Raw genomic sequence first — 13,243 nt, 5'->3', positions numbered from 1 at the left:
CAACCCCCCCTACTGACTGTTGTTTGGTCAGAGAGGAGAACATGTACATGTGGACTTGTACATCAGGTCCAAACTTTATGATTGCTTTCTCTTCACCTGTTTGTGTGGCCAACAGTTGTGGAAACAAATAAGTTTGGCTCAATCTCTGGTGCTTACAGCTGGGGAACACACCATCAGTGATATTAATGAAAGCTCTGTGGGGTTAGAATTGATACTCAAACACCACATTTCCATTAGGAACATGAAAAAAAAACAGAGAGAGAGAGAGAGAGAGAGAGAGAGAGAGAGAGAGAGAGAGAGAGAGAGAGAGAGAGAGAGAGAGAGAGAGAGAGAAAAGCCAACAGACATAGAAGAGAATCTGATTTTACCAGACCAGTCGACAGAAAAATTATTCTGTTTAACCGAAACAGTCACAGGTAGAAAGTGAAGAGGATGTTTTCTACAACACTGCTGGTGATGGTGGAACTGTGTGTGTGTGTGTGTGTGTGTGTGTGTGTGTGTGTGTGTTCCATATCCCTGGCTGTCTCTGTCTCTTAGTGTTATCATTATCAAAGTAAATTGCAGCTCCCGTGTGCCAGATGAAGAATACAATATTTCCATTTCTGACTCTGCGTTGTCTCTTCGCTCTCTGCCTCTGCAGCGACATACCACAATCACAACACTGTCACAACACATCGCACACACAATGGATCATTCCAACCCACAACTCTGAAGTTTCTTTCATTTTACGTGTATACATATTTTCTTAGTGAACATTCACGACGAACTAGACCATTTCCAGAATTAGCTGAATTTATGTGATTCTATAATTTCCTGAAACATCTGGACCTTAAAACACAACTGAAATAAGGAAAATAAACTGCTCTGACACAGTTCACATTGTTCATCATCACTCCAGCACTCAATCAAACATGCATGCGGATGAACTGGAACACAGACTGAGAGCCAGGCCTTATCACCCTACATCAGACCAGGACCTCGATAATGATGTTGAGGGTGAACGGGAGCAAATCTCTGCAGCCAGGTGGAGCCTGAGGAGTGGAGGCAGGTCCATGATCATGCTTTTGGAACGACATGTAATACTATCAAATGAGGGTGCATTTTTAGCCCAGCAGCGTATAAACAACTATAGTTCCATTGCTCATGGTGACAGTAGTTTGTCTTTGTGTCTTTCCTTTAAAAACGTGCATCGAAAATACTGCACAACTCATTTAAAACACAATTACGCACAGAAAATACATGAAACACGCACCGGTTTTAACTTTTCCTGGTTTCAGAACGAAAGGTTTAATATCTGATGTTACACAAGAAGTGTGATGAACATTCAAAAAAAAAAAGAGAGAATTCAGCGAGAGAGAGAGAGGCAGAGAGAGAGAGCAGGTAGAGTCAGATTGCTGAGAGCTGACATCTTCCATATTTGATGCATCCAGTCAAAGGTAATTAAGCTCTGTGTGGTGTGTGTGTGGGTGTGTGTGTGTGTGTGTGTAGGTGGGTGGGTGTGTGTGTGTGTGTGAGTACATCTGCATGTGTGTGTGTTTGAGTGATTATACGTCTGTGTGACTGCGTGCATGTGTGAGTGAGAGAAAGAGAGAGAGAGAGAGAGGCAGATTATCTGTGTCAGTGGCCATTTGCTCACAACTGGCGCCACATCGGAGAGAGCCAGAGGCAGAGAGCATCATGGGTAAATGAGCACACACTGCCTGGCGTTCTCTACACAGCGGGGCCGAGAGAGAAAGACAGCGAGGGAGAGAAATTGCATGCCAGATGACCTGTGTCCTCCAGTGTACGCTAGTATTTCACTAATTCTCTGCTGCGAACACACACACACACACACACACACACACACACACACACACACACACGTACACACACACGCACACACACACACACGCACGCACCATCACATAAGAAAACTAATAAAGCATTGAATCCAAAGTTGACGGCAAGAAAGAGGTGCACTGTAAAATACTATTGAAAAATACAACACACACACACACCCTCAGTTTGCACCGTACCTGTTAGCCTGGAGTTGGCGTATGGAGGTGAGAGGCTGTCATGTGAGGCCATGTACTGAGACCCATCTGCATAACTCTGGAGACAGAGACAGACAAGCGGGGTGAGGAATCACATTTCCTTAATCTGTCTAGTTGTTGTTTCATAAGAGCAGAAGCAGTTGTGAGAGTAATGACTGTAGTTGCAGAGGTTGCACGATGCTAGCAGTAGTAACAGTCTGTAATAATAAGCGACAGAGGTAATAGTAGTTGTAGTAATAGTACTCCCAGACCTTTGATACTGAGAATGTTCCACCATAGCACAGCTGCACAGAGCGTACTCAGCTTAAAGGAATAGTACAACATTTTGGGAAATGATACATGCTTATTCGCTTCCCTGCAGAGAGATGTGCCACTCAGGGAAACAGCTACTCTGTCTCTGTCCAAAGGCAAGGAAACTCCGCCAACCACTAACTCTAAGGTTTACTACTTAACACGCTGGATCTTGTCAGGTGGTGTAATATACAGTGTACAGATGGATGAGGCGACCAAACGCAGGACTCACACACAGGAGAGACGACTGTTCGTTTCCTGTGTGAAACCCATAATCAGTGTTGCTTTTTTTCTTATCCGTGACCACACCACATTTATTATTGTAACCATGACAACAAAGGTCCTCTAATCTTAAGGAAGTATTTGTTCTAACCCAAACCTCGACCTTTTCCTAAACCTCACCAAGTAGTTTTTGTGCCTAAACCTAACCAAACCATGACCGCTCCACAACCTTAACTGCATGTTTATTACCACCAGGGTGGCGACAAGCTACCTACATGGTCATTTAACATGGAAGACTCATTTCCCACACATTTCGCTGGACTGTTCCTTTAATATCATTGATGAAAACTGAGTTTGTCCTGCATTATTTTAATCTGTAACAGCCACACAAAACAACAAAACTTTCTTCAAATTTCTTTGCAACATCCCACATTTCCTCTCTGCCTCTATGCTATGTAATGTTGAGTAAAGGCAAAAATGGCGATTCCAAGACACATGCATTATACTTTCTCCTCAAAAGTCTAAAGGACACTTCAAAATGGTTCTGATCAGCAGTTTAACCACTTTTGTTCGTGCAGGTCGGAGGTATAAGTGTATTAGTTATAGTACTGGTAACACCAGGAAGTAGAAGGAGCAGTGTCTATTGTTAATGAGTTTCTTTAACAATGAGACAAATGTTAAAGTGCTGTTTTTGTAGCAATTTATTACCTTGGAAGAGCGACTTCCACTCGCCCATGATCCTGCACTCGTCCTCTCTTCCATATCTGTATATATGAGGGAGAGAGAGAGAAAGAGAGAGATTAAAATGACAGGAAACAGCACACAGTAGATAGCAGTCATGGCAGTTTAGGATCAGGGAAGTGTAAGTATTTAGATTTTTAGAAATAATCAGAAATAATCATTTATGTATTACATATATTACCTTTCAAAAACTTCAAAAAACATAGGATAGATAGATAGATAGATAGATAGATAGATAGATAGATAGATAGATAGATAGATAGATAGATAGATAGATAGATAGATAGATAGATAGATAGATAGATCGATCCAGCACGTATATCACTGTCTCTCTATTCTCCATGTCATTAAACATTATTGATTATGATTGTAGGGGTTTTAATGTGTCTCTGTGAAATTTAATGGTCCTTTAAGCCTCCTACAGACCACTAATCCCCACCGTCCCCACACTGGATCCAGCATGTTATATCTGTGAAAGGTCAGTCTCCTGACTGAGAGGTCACCGGTGACCTGATAATGCTGCTAGGTGAAAAGTCAGGGGAATAAAGGGTTTTACTCGCTAACCTCAACTGGACTTGAAACTTATTGCTGGTGGATCAGAAAATAGTTGAATGAATCATTTTTGCAATGACAAACAATGAGTTTTGTTGTTTAAATATGAGGAAATGACAGATGTACAGAGGTCAAGAGACACTGACATCAACACAAACAGGAACAGTTTCTTTCCCTCTGCCGTCACCCTCATCAACACAGCTCCCCACCCCCTTCCCCCCAAAAACAGCACAGACCCTCATTTCCCCAATACAGACTATGTTACATTAACATAATTTCAGCTGTACTGTACATACTGCTGTATGCGTTATATTAACGCTCCTATGAAATTATTACCTCTTTGCACTACATCCACTTTGCAACATTGCACATTATACTATCATTATTTGTACAGACTTTCTTCCTCTTAGTACTTCTTTCTTTCTTCTTTCTCTTATTTTAGTATTAAAACTTTTTTTTTTCTTGTTCAACTTTGTGTGTTATGGGACTTGTCAGTCCAATTCGTCTGTTTTTTGCACCAACACCACCACGTCAAATTCCTTGTATGTGTAACATACCTGGCAATAAAGTTTTCTGATTCTGATTCTGATTCTGAACAGAGACAGTGGGAGAGAGAGAGAGAAGGAGGGATGTATTTGTGCCTGACAGGTAGATCAGTTCATCCAGGTTGAATGAAATGTGCAGACACAGCTCTCGCTTACAGTGTACACACACACACACACACACACTGACATACACTCAGCCGTCTCATGCATTGTAATGCACAAATCTCTCTTCAATAGGCTCTCCATTGTGCCAGTGTGTGTATAGTGAGCAGCTTACATTCACTGTCGAGTCATTTGTAATGTCAGCTTATCTGTGTGACTGTGTGACTGTGTGTGTATGTGCGTGCGTGTGTGTTTGCACAATAGAAATGAACTGTTTCAGTTACAAAAAGCCTTTTGGAGTCAAACCAACAGTCTCCATCTCAAAAAAAGTACCTTTGGGCTGCCTATTTGTAGAATAGAGTCAAATAGAATAGAACACAATAGAATTAATGCAGGTTTAGCGAAGATTACATGAAAACAATTGATGGTAAATTGGATTTAGGGAGCATAGGGTATGTTAGAAGAGAAGTAACACATATTCAACAGTTACTGGGTTGAAGAAATGGATATTCAGTGACCAGGTGATGTTTTTTTTAAACAACAACTTATAAATACCTGGAGTAAGGGAACAAACACCGGTAAAACTAATTTTTCATAACAAGATTTGATTATTAAGTTTAAGGCAACACACACTTAACGTACCTCACCAGTTTGATTGACAGAACAAATGACTGATTACTAATATTTAAGAAACACACACTTGATCAGATGGATTTTTGGAAAAACACAGCTGCTTTTTCACATTTAGAAAACTCACACTGGATTGGTTGGATTTGGGAAATGGGCACTTGGGCAGATGGATTTAAGGAACACACACAAACACACACACACACAAATCAGTCAGATTTAGGAAAAACACTTGATTTGGTATAGGGAACACACTTGATCAGTTTGCTTTAGGAGACAAGCTGATCAATACTTAATCAGATATTTGACTGGTAAGTATGTTGTTTTGTACTCAGCTATACAGATAGGTGCGTTACATTTGCAGATATGGTAACATGCTTCATTACTCTATTAAAATAAAGTCAGTTTGAAAACAGGAGAAGAGAAGAAAAGGGAGAGTGAATTAAAAGTAGAAGAGGAGAGTTTGATGAAAGCTGGTCCAGATGCAGGAGAAGTGGAAGTGCCGATGGGAGGAAGAGGATGAGGAAGGCAGCAATTAAAGAAAGCATCCTTCAGTACTGAAGAGTAAGAGCAGGGGAGAGATTGGAGGAGAGGGGAGGGGAAAAGGAAGAGAGAGAAATACAAGTTGGTGTGCTGGAGTGTAAAGATGTGGAGGAGGAGGAGAGAAGGAGGTGTCCATGTGTCCTGCACCTGATAAGGCCACCGATTGAGGGCTATAAATTACATCAGAGGGAGAGGGAGAGCGTGCGAGAGAACGAGAGAGAGATAGAGAGAGAGAGAGAGAGAGAGAGAGAGAGAGAGAGAGAGAGAGAGAGAGAGAGAGAGAGAGAGAGAGAGAGAGCGAGAGAGAAAGAGAATTTACACACAACCAGGAAAACACACTCTTAACAGCACACATGCACACCTCTCTCTCTCTCTCTCTCTCTCTCTCTCTCTCTCTCTCTCCCTCTCTCACTCACACACACACACACACACACACACACACGGTGCAGGTTATCTATCATCAGTTAATGAACTTAGACTGACAGACAGCTCCATGTCTCTCACACTGATCCTATTAAGACCTGCCTGACACAAAACAGACTCCTATTAATACAGTTAGCCTGTGTGTGTGTGTGTGTATGTGTGTGTATATGTGTGTGTGTGTGTGTGTGTGTGTGTGTGTGTGTGTGTGTGTGTGTGTGTGTGTGTGTGTGTGTGTGTGTGTGTGTGTGTGTGTTTGAGTGTGTGTGTGTGCACGTGTGTGATCACTGAGGACAAAAACAGGCCTGTGCCCGAGTACGACCACTGAGCCTCTCTTTGTATTAGTTAAAATGAGAAATTTGGTTGTGTATATATATGTGTGTGTGTGTGTGTGTGTGTGTGTGTGTGTGTGTGTGTGTGTGTGTGTGTGAGTGTGTGTGTGAAGACCTATGAAGAAAAAATCACTAACAGCAAATACAGTGCAATAAAAAGAGTGTTTAGTGAGGGTTTTCTTTAATGATTCTGTTGTGCTGCAGCACAATAGATTTGAGGGTGTTCACATCCAAACAGTGTTGGACTCTACTGATACACAATGCACGACAGCCAGAGGATGATCCTAAACATACAGAGACGACCAGTGAGTTCTTTTAGGCCAAATGGTTTGAACTGCTCTTGACCTTAAATTTCAACTGCTACACAACTGCTACACTATTTGCAAATGTTTCAGAAAAGTTCAAGCAGCTGGAAGAAAATAACTCAGTCCACAGTCTGTTTCATTTCAAAAGACCTGCACCCATACGGGGTTTTGGATAACGATGGTTTTTCCCTGGTACAGTGTGGCAGCACAGAGGCTGCTCTTCACTGCTGGAGACCAAACATTAACGACAACACAGCCGAGCACAATGTCGGCTTTTTACTTCTGATCTATTTTCAGTCCTCGCTGACTTATTACCATTGAACCCAGAGCTGTAAACACGAAGTCGTGCAGGTAACCCATTCAGTGGATGGTCCTGGTGAATGTCACGCATTGAACCTTGTGTGTGTTTATTTATCTGCACAAGTGTCACATAGAGCTACAACTGCCCACCGTCAGTTCTAAATAATGACAAACAGGTATAAACAGGATGAGGAACAGGAGTCTGTACTGTGTAATTATGGGGTGGGAGTAACTGTATGGTTGCTACACTCACTTTTTACTGAGGGACTGCCAAAATACACATCTCCCCACATTCACCTGTTCGCGCACATACGTGTCATCATGGTTATGGGATAACATTTATATAGATCGCCTCGACAAAGCGCTTCAAGTGATCAGCTGATGGATTTAAAAGAAGATTATCTTTTAAATTCATACTAAAATCACATATCTGCTATCGCACGCTCTTCTGTGATCATCTGCTTTGCTTTCAAAGCAAAAACAAACCACACCAGAGTCCTACTACCAGAACCATGACCACTTAAATGATCCGGGCCCCAGCTGTTTGGTTCCATTAACGGCTTCCACAGCAGCCTAACCGGCCTGAACCGAACTGCCGAGGCATGGGGGTTTGTTTGTGAATTGCACTGCACTTAAACTGTAGTTAGGTGGCTGGGTTTACAAGCCATGAGCTCGTCCTCTGTGACCACAAGAAAGAATAACAAAAAAAAAAAAAAAAAAAAAAACATGGAGTTTTGTGACGAATAATAGAGAGAAATCAAATTTATTTTAACTGTTAGCTGCTTGACAACACATGCACATATACATGTTGTGTGTGTAAGGTAACATGAAAGCAGCTGAAGACCTTTACAAACAGACACACACACAAATGATGATGATAGTAATAAATGGTCTCTGATTGACAGAAATGAGGACAGACAGTCATGCTGCGAGAACATCCAGCGTGTGTGTGTGTGTGTGTGTGTGTGTGTGCGCACCTGTGTGAGCTCTATAGTCCCACTGTTCTTATCTGGTCTCCAACCAAACTCTATAATTAACTGAAGGCCTGCCCCCCCCCAACATACACACTCACACGCGTCAAACAGCATGTGGTGATCAGAAAAAGTCCCGATTGTCATCAGATCTGTTTAGGTATTTTTTAATTTCTTCAAATCAAACACACTCGCTCAAACATTTCCGGCTAAATGAAATGTTCCTGAAATAAAAAAAAATAAAAGGATAATTGCTTTTATTCTTTGCTTTGAAAGAAAATCATCGTCAGATGTCGACATATGTTCTTCGGCTCTGTGTAACGATTCAATGAAACACAACAGATACGTTGCAATGATGGTAAAAAATAAAAAGAGAGCTGTGTGAGCGGTAATACAAAAACATTTTGTTTTTAACACAACATGAAAAACAGACTTTGGTGCTTTCCTAGCCTTCACATTAACTAGAGATACTCTGAAGACTCTTTTCCAGCCAAACTCAGCGGTGCAATCAAACAGTTCTACACCTTCCCAAATGGGAGCATTTCAGACACTACATCTCCCGTGGTAACGACTGCAGCCGTAATGAAGACAACGTTTATTGGAAATGACTTGAAACATGAGATCTGTCCCTCCAAATGAAGATCAAACCAAACTGTCTGGTAGCTGTTTTCGCTGTTGTAAAGTGACGCGTCCATGTCCTTCTGGTTTTGGAATAAGAGGAACCTGCCGTGGCTGAATGCTTAAGTCAGACCTGAAGCGATTTACGCTCGAGTTACTCTTATTAAGGCTGCTCCAACAAAACTGACTGTGTTGAAGTTAATGGAAACCACTGGGAGTTTTGATGGAGGCTAAGCTAGCTCATGGAAACCCTCTTATACAAGGCCAATACATTTTTTTAATGTCTTAATGTGCCACTTTTCTATAGTGTTTGCAGGATGGAGGTCGAGCTGTTTAGCTAGCATGAGCAGTGACAGCCAAACAGAAACCACCAGCAGCTACAGAAACTCAGACTGCATCAGCAGAAGTTCAGAAGAAGCTGTCCGCACTGTTTGATTGACAGGGATGAGGGAAGTCATGAGAAAGAGATGGAGACAAAATCAAATCATTCAAACTGAAGCATCAACCCTGAACACAAGGTGGACACTGTGAAAAGCAGAAATAAAGTAAAGTAGATATACACACACAGATGCATGAGGAAAAGAAAAGAGAAAAATGGATAGAAAAGGAAAAAAGAATAGAAAATGAGAGGAGAAGAAACAAGAAGAGAGGAGGGAAGAAAAGATAAGGGGAGGAAACAAGGAGAGGAATAGGGATAAGAACAGGGAGAGGAAGAAAAAAAGGGTAGAACCACCGGGAGGACAGGGACAAGGACAGGAAAGGAAACTAGGAGACAAGGAGAGGAGACAAAAAGAAGAAAGTAGGTAAGAAATAATCAGAGGAGAGAAGAGGGAAGAGATAAAGTGAGGAGACAAGGGAAGAAAGAAGAGTAGACAAAAAAGAAAAGTTGTTGAATGCAAAAAAAAAGAATAAAACGTTGACAAAAATCCCGATACTGCATTTTAAAGGAAGAGACAAAGGATGACACAAGAGACGACAGGAACATGGAGGACGACAGAGACGCAGAGATCTGATTCAGTCATTTTATATAATTCAAAGACAAGCTTCTTGTACTTTCACTGGACTACATTCATGTTATTATCCTGGGTAATCACACACACACACACACACACACACACACACACACACAAAATGAGACAGTAAGAATTAAGAGTCAGATTATGTCTCTGTATCTTCTCCTTTAAAGCTGCTTAAACTGTCTAACACCATCAATCCCACCGTGTGTGTGTGTGTGTGTGTGTGTGTACGTGTGTGTGTGCATGTGTGTGTACGTGTGTGTGTGCATGTGAGTCTGTGTGTGCGTGCAGCTGGACCAGCCGAGGAAGTGATGTAATGATCACATTCAGGAAGTCGACCACGTCCTGTTTTGTTACATGGTTCGTGCTCTCTCTCTCGATCGCTCTCTATCTACCTTCTTTCTTCCCCTTGCTGCCCACTTTTCCTTCCTCCTCCTTGCTCTCTTTCTCTTCCTGCCTCCTTTCCTTCCTTTTCTTCTATTCATCTTTACTTGCCTGTCTTTTTCTGTCTCCCTTCCTCTTGTCTTTCTTTCTATGCCTACACCTCTCTCCTTCTCTTCGTCTTCTCTAACTGCTGTTGTTTCTTCATTTCTCTCCTTCCCTCCTGCCTTCCTTACTTTCCTCTGTCTTGCCTTTATTTTCTTCCCTGTGTTCTCCTTCTCTTTCCTCCCACCTGTTCTTTCTGTTTCTCCTTGTCTCCTTTCTTCCCCCTTCTTTGATCCTTTCTTCACTTTCCTCCTTTGTCTTTTCCTTCTTTAAATCATTTGATCTTTCCTTTATTCCTGTTATTGGTTTGTTTCTGTTCTTCTTTCCCTTCTTTCCTTGTCCTCCTCTCTTCTTCCCTCCTTCTTTGCTTCCCACTCTGATTTGTCCTCCTTTCTTTCCTGCTCTGTCTCCTTTCATCCTTCATTTAATTCATCTCCACCTTCTGTCTCTCCTTCCCTTAACCCTGTCCTTTCATCTCTCCTTCTCTTTCCACTTTCCCCATTTGTGTTGCTGGTTTAAATCCTGGGACAGAGAAAAACTGCCTGAGGAGCCTCTGAGCAAGGCAGGGCAGCAGACAGCACCTTCCTCTGAATCCTGATACACAAAGCTTGTCCTTCTGTCTCCGTGGTTACGAAGCACTGACTGGTGAGAACAGTTGGAGATGAGGATGGAGATGCCACATCGATTGACACTGTGTTACCATAGTAATGAGGAAAGGCTTCTACAGTTCTAAGAAACTGATGAGAGGTGACACATCTTCAAGAAACTCAAACCAAGTTCACTGAAGCATGTTTGTTTTTAGGAGACAAGGTTGAAAAAGTCAGTACTGGTGTCAAAGTCCTGCTTAGCGTAGGGCTGGGTGTTGAATCTCAATAGTTACCAAGATGAGTTACATAAAAACTGTCAAGTAGTAAACGTTAGCATAAAATATCCAGTCAGATTCACCGTTTTACTTTGAGCAATTCATTCCTGATCAAATTCAACGCTTCGTCAGTTTTAACTCTTTTATTTAGACTAGAATAAGGTCTTGTTGACAGCTTGTAATGAGACAATGGACACTGGAGAACGTTAGCTTCTATTGCTAAATGGAGGAGGTTACAGTTGTATTTGTCAAACTCAAGTGTGGGAAAAACATGATTGATTTGCCATCATTTCATAATTCAGATATTTTTTGTCACTGTTGTTGTCTCTGAAAAACGTCCAATAATCCATAGCTCTAAAGTGCAAGAACGTCAGCTCTTCTGGTCTAGAACAGATGTCGCCAATGAACATGATCCACGCTGCCATTTCCTCCAAAACATATTTGGCAAAACAAATTTGTAACAGAAAAAAAAAATGTGTGTGGTTTTCTCAGTTTAAAGCTACTTAGGGAAAAAATTTAAGGAGGAAATTGGAGTTCAAGAGGTTAATGACAAGAATTTCATTGATGTTTCTGTCTCACGCACATTCAGTCAGTATGTCAGTGTGTCTGTCAGTAACTTATTCCTGCACACGCACACACACACATACACACACACACACACACAGGCCAGCATTTCCTGTCATTAGGCACCAGAGCCATTCTATAATTAGAACATCTGGACCCAAGTAAGTTTAGTGCCAGTGCCCTCATACACACACACACACACTCACACACACACGCATGCACACGCTTTTCCATAAGCATGCAAACACACACATACACACACACACACAAAGAGGCAAACATTTGCACACCATGCAACCACACACAGTCACAGCAACCACCACACACTACCACAGCAGAAAGTGTACATGCTTTATATTTCAATCGCTTGTGTCTTTTTGTTACAATTTTTTTTCATTGCTTTTTTTTCTGCTGTTTTGTTCAAAAAAAGCACATTAAAGCAAGAAAACAAACAACAGCTTGGAGAGCTAATGGCATGCTAAATGAAGAGAGAGAATAGCTCGTGTAGACAGAGAGAAAGAGAGAAAGGGAGGGAGAGACAGAAAAAGTAAGAGAGAGAGAGAAAAAAAAAAACATTAGCAAGTTCAAACATGGCTTTCTTGAATCAGCCGTGTTGTGTGTGTTTTAAAGACAGCCGAGCTCAGAGCCTACAGATGCCTTTCCAAAAAGAGAGATTAATATTGATAATAAGAAGGCCGGTCCCTTTTTTTCCCCCATCTCTGTGGTGGAGGAAGAATAAGCGGCGCAGGCGATTCCTTTGACAAACCCCCTCGTCTCTCCACACAGGCCCATGTGAAGCCGAGCCAACTGTGGCTTAGATCTCTACACACCATCACAACCAGAGGACCAAAAGGAAACAAAAAAAAAAAAAAAAAAAAAAAAAAAAAAAGGGAGAGAAAAAAAATCTGTGGGCAAACTGGTGGGAAGCTAAAAAGCAGCAGAGTTAGCAAAACTTTTATAAAGACTAAGTGAGAACAATGCAGATGAAGGCACAGAGCCAAAGGCTGGCTGGAAACTAGTTATAAGCAGGAAAAAAAAAAGGGAACTGGCTTTACTGAAGTGGTTACTGATTTAATAGTGACATGGCTGTGGAGTAATGACTGGAATATTTCACATTTCTGTAGCTGGAAATACACACACACACACACACATAGATATATATACACACTGATATATATGCACCGATCAGGGATCACATAAGTGTTGAGTGTTGTTGTGTTCTTACTTCCTGTTGCTCCATCGTGACAAGTAAACAGATGGCATAAACTTCAGCTGCTGATAGACCACTACATATGTTTTAGATGGAACAGATAGTTTTCTAACATCAAAAAAAAAACAGAGTAGATGTAACTGTGGCCCCATTTACATTTGAAGTATCTCATATTGAAATGAAATCCAGACCTGATTTAATGCAGGTTTGTTTACACTGGATGCTTCTCTGTTGGCCAGATCACAAATCCGATTGTGGTCTGTCTTGGTTTTGGCTTGTCGCAGTCCAGACCGCCTCATTCAAACAACCGAAAATGCCAAAATCAGAGTCAATGAATCTCAGTGCTCCTTCAACAATACTGATCAACACTCTCTCACCCACACAGGTCATTCAGTGGTTGAACTGATCATACAACAACAGCACGTTACATCAAACTTCAATGTCCTTTCAGTTACTATTTTTTTTTTTCTTGGGGGGGGGGCAGATGACACCTGTTCCAAAAA

General features: G+C 41.5%; 1 protein-coding gene across 8 annotated transcripts in view; it reads right to left on the bottom strand.

Annotated features, from left to right (window-relative positions):
- Nucleotides 1-13,243, bottom strand: part of LOC121195069 (transcription factor 4-like) — a 195,759-nt gene that overhangs the window by 146,234 nt on the left and 36,282 nt on the right. For all 8 annotated transcript variants that reach the window (XM_041058257.1, XM_041058261.1, XM_041058259.1 and 5 more), the window contains 2 exons: nucleotides 3,255-3,310; nucleotides 2,016-2,091 (listed from right to left, as the gene is read on the bottom strand). In XM_041058257.1, coding sequence (XP_040914191.1) covers nucleotides 2,016-2,091; nucleotides 3,255-3,310 — 132 coding nt within the window. The remainder of the gene's footprint in view (nucleotides 1-2,015; nucleotides 2,092-3,254; nucleotides 3,311-13,243) is intronic.

Source organism: Toxotes jaculatrix, chromosome 16, assembly GCF_017976425.1.
Source record: "Toxotes jaculatrix isolate fToxJac2 chromosome 16, fToxJac2.pri, whole genome shotgun sequence".
Lineage (NCBI taxonomy): Eukaryota > Metazoa > Chordata > Actinopteri > Toxotidae > Toxotes > Toxotes jaculatrix.
The sequence above is the reverse complement of the archived record's forward strand: the minus strand, read 5'-3'. Positions and strand labels throughout refer to the sequence as shown.